The 2524-nt window shown below is 35.4% G+C and overlaps 1 protein-coding gene across 6 annotated transcripts in view; it reads right to left on the reverse strand.

The window, feature by feature from the left end:
• sugct (succinyl-CoA:glutarate-CoA transferase) overlaps nt 1-1613 on the reverse strand; it is a 301740-nt gene extending 300127 nt beyond the window's left edge. For all 6 annotated transcript variants that reach the window (XM_050056660.1, XM_050056658.1, XM_050056657.1 and 3 more), the window contains exon 1: nt 1433-1613. In XM_050056660.1, coding sequence (XP_049912617.1) covers nt 1433-1583 — 151 coding nt within the window. In that variant the 5' untranslated portion in view covers nt 1584-1613. The remainder of the gene's footprint in view (nt 1-1432) is intronic.
• Nucleotides 1614-2524: the final 911 nt, after the last annotated feature.

The following is a 2524-nucleotide window of genomic DNA, read 5'->3' on the forward strand; positions in this document are numbered from 1 at the left end:
CACCTGTTGTCTATTCCATTTGCACAACAGCATGTGAAATTGATTGTCAATCAGTGTTGCTTCTTAAGTGGACAGTTTGATTTCACAGAAGTGTGATTGACTTGGAGTTACATTGTGTTGTTTAAGTGTTCCCTTTATTTTTTTGAGCAGTGTAGTTGTCTCATATTAGTTATTTGTTGTGTCAAAGTTTTTGAGAGCATATATAGAGAGATGTGGAGCTTTTCAAATGATGATCAGTAAGTGATAAGTAAGAAATGCAATTTTGTGTAGAAATTATTTGTAATTGTAGAAGAAAAATGTCTGAATGATTTTTTTTTATACAACCTGTCACCTTGATTCTAATACCTGCATTGGCCTCATTGGATAACTTAAAAATATATATATATACATATATATATATATATGTATATATATAAATAAAACAACTTGGCTAAAAGTTGACTCGAATGTCAAGAATTTCCATTTAAAACATTTTAAGTTTTCATCGATTCGTCGTCATTGGGTGTTTGTTGAATCTGAGCTAACCCTCATAAATGCCAAAGTGACACAACACAAACAAACTAACTAATCGGCAGCCGCAGACCAGCAGCACTTGTGTTCTGAGCTCTTAAATCGCTGTTCTTGATGGGGTTTGGCTTTGAAGAGAGTGCTGAAAATAACTGACATAAAGTTAATGCTGTTAATAATACTCTCAATAAAGCATATGCTTAAACAAATATTGATTTTAGGCGGAACATTTTTTAGGTGGCTAAAATACATTTTGTTGCTGACCCCGCCTGCAGAAGTACAATGCTGAGCTTCTATGTTGGAATCGGTTGGAATGCAGCCTGCTTCTCCAAACTGGGGCCGTGCCAGCTGATCTACTGTTTGTAATACACTGTCTATGGAAAAGTACATCACACAACCCACCTCAAAAAATCTGAACTATCCCTTTAAACATCTACAGCAGTAAAATGCAATTCATTAATGCAGCAGTAATATTTATCCAAAAACTACAGATAAAAAGGGAATACACTGACAGCAGGGAACAGTTTACTGCAACGTACTGACTTTTAATTTAAGTATATTAAGGTAGGATTTGAATGCAGGACTTTACTTGCAGTGGAGTAATTTCACCGTGTGGTACTTTTACTGCCGTAAAGGGTGTGAATACTTGTTCCTCCGTTGCAAAATTATAAGAGGAATAAAGTTAATAATAAATCAGAGAAATCTAAATGAGTTCGACTTTGACCAACACAGGTAATTAAACTTATGTAACCGATTAATGTGAGAAACGTGAGTCCTGTCACCGCAGGAACACATTAAATAAAGTCCTGTTTCACTGATATCTGACTTATTTTATCAAGACCAGTGTTCTTTTATCGATCAGCACACTGATCCACTGACAAGCGAAGGCTAACATTAGCCTGCTAAATTTAGCTCAGCACAGCACCTGTTTGTGTGTCTGACAGCCGCCGACCTCCCTCCGCACATCTCACCGGCGGATTCCTCCGAAGCTGTGAAGTAAAACCCACCGGGCAGAGAGCCGAAAAACGGCGTTTCAACCCTCTGAGAGAAGCAGACATATTCCCACCTGTTAGCATGAAGCGTCAGGCTACAATCACTGCAACAGGACTTCCGGGTATCGCTTTCAAAATAATAGTCTGGATGAACGGAAGAAGTATATGTGGCGAGCGTAGGGGGTCTACAAATACAATGGTCAGCTAGAAAATACATTTCCTGCGGAACATGCGTGTAGATGCTGAATGCTTATTATTATTATTATTATTATTAGTATTAGTATTATTATTAGTATTAGTAGTAGTATTATTATTATTTATCAAGGTAAATGTTTGGGGGGAAATTAAATTCTGTAGGCCCATTTAGATTTAATATTTAGATTGAATATTAGGATTTAAATCTGCTGTTAAATCTAAATATTTAATCTAAATCAAAATGTTACATGTAAATCTAAATATGAAATGTCAATATTAAATCTGAATTAAAGTGTTAAATCTAAATATTAAATCTAAATCAAAGTGTTACAAGCAGGATGAAAACTGTGGCCTTGGCAGCAAGTTAAAGAGAAATGTTTCAGAAGTAATCAGTAGTTGGAAAAGTGGGCATAGGTTTGATTAGTATGAATGTTATTAAAAAGTTAAATGACACTCATAATGTCAAATATTTTAAGGTTATTTGAAAGGCTGATGCTACACTGCAATGCTGACTGAAATGTGTAAAAAGAAGGTGAAGTAGTAGGACTAGTCAGAAAAGTGGTAAGGGGCTTCATTTGTATGAATTCATGCTGCGTATTACATGTGCTACAATTACTGAGCAGTATGTGTGTATAATATTACAGTACGTTACAAAATGTATTTAACAGTCATTATCACAAAAGTAGCAACAGTAGTATAAGTAATAAAGGCTGTAGTAGTATGTGATAGATGGAAAACACTGATATATAATGTTTAGATGCTGTTTAAAGTTAACGCCTTTGCTGCTTTAATCTCTGCACTTGAGATTCTGAGACACGCACACACCCACA

Source organism: Epinephelus moara, chromosome 11 (genome assembly GCF_006386435.1).
Source record: "Epinephelus moara isolate mb chromosome 11, YSFRI_EMoa_1.0, whole genome shotgun sequence".
Taxonomy (NCBI): Eukaryota; Metazoa; Chordata; class Actinopteri; order Perciformes; family Serranidae; genus Epinephelus; species Epinephelus moara.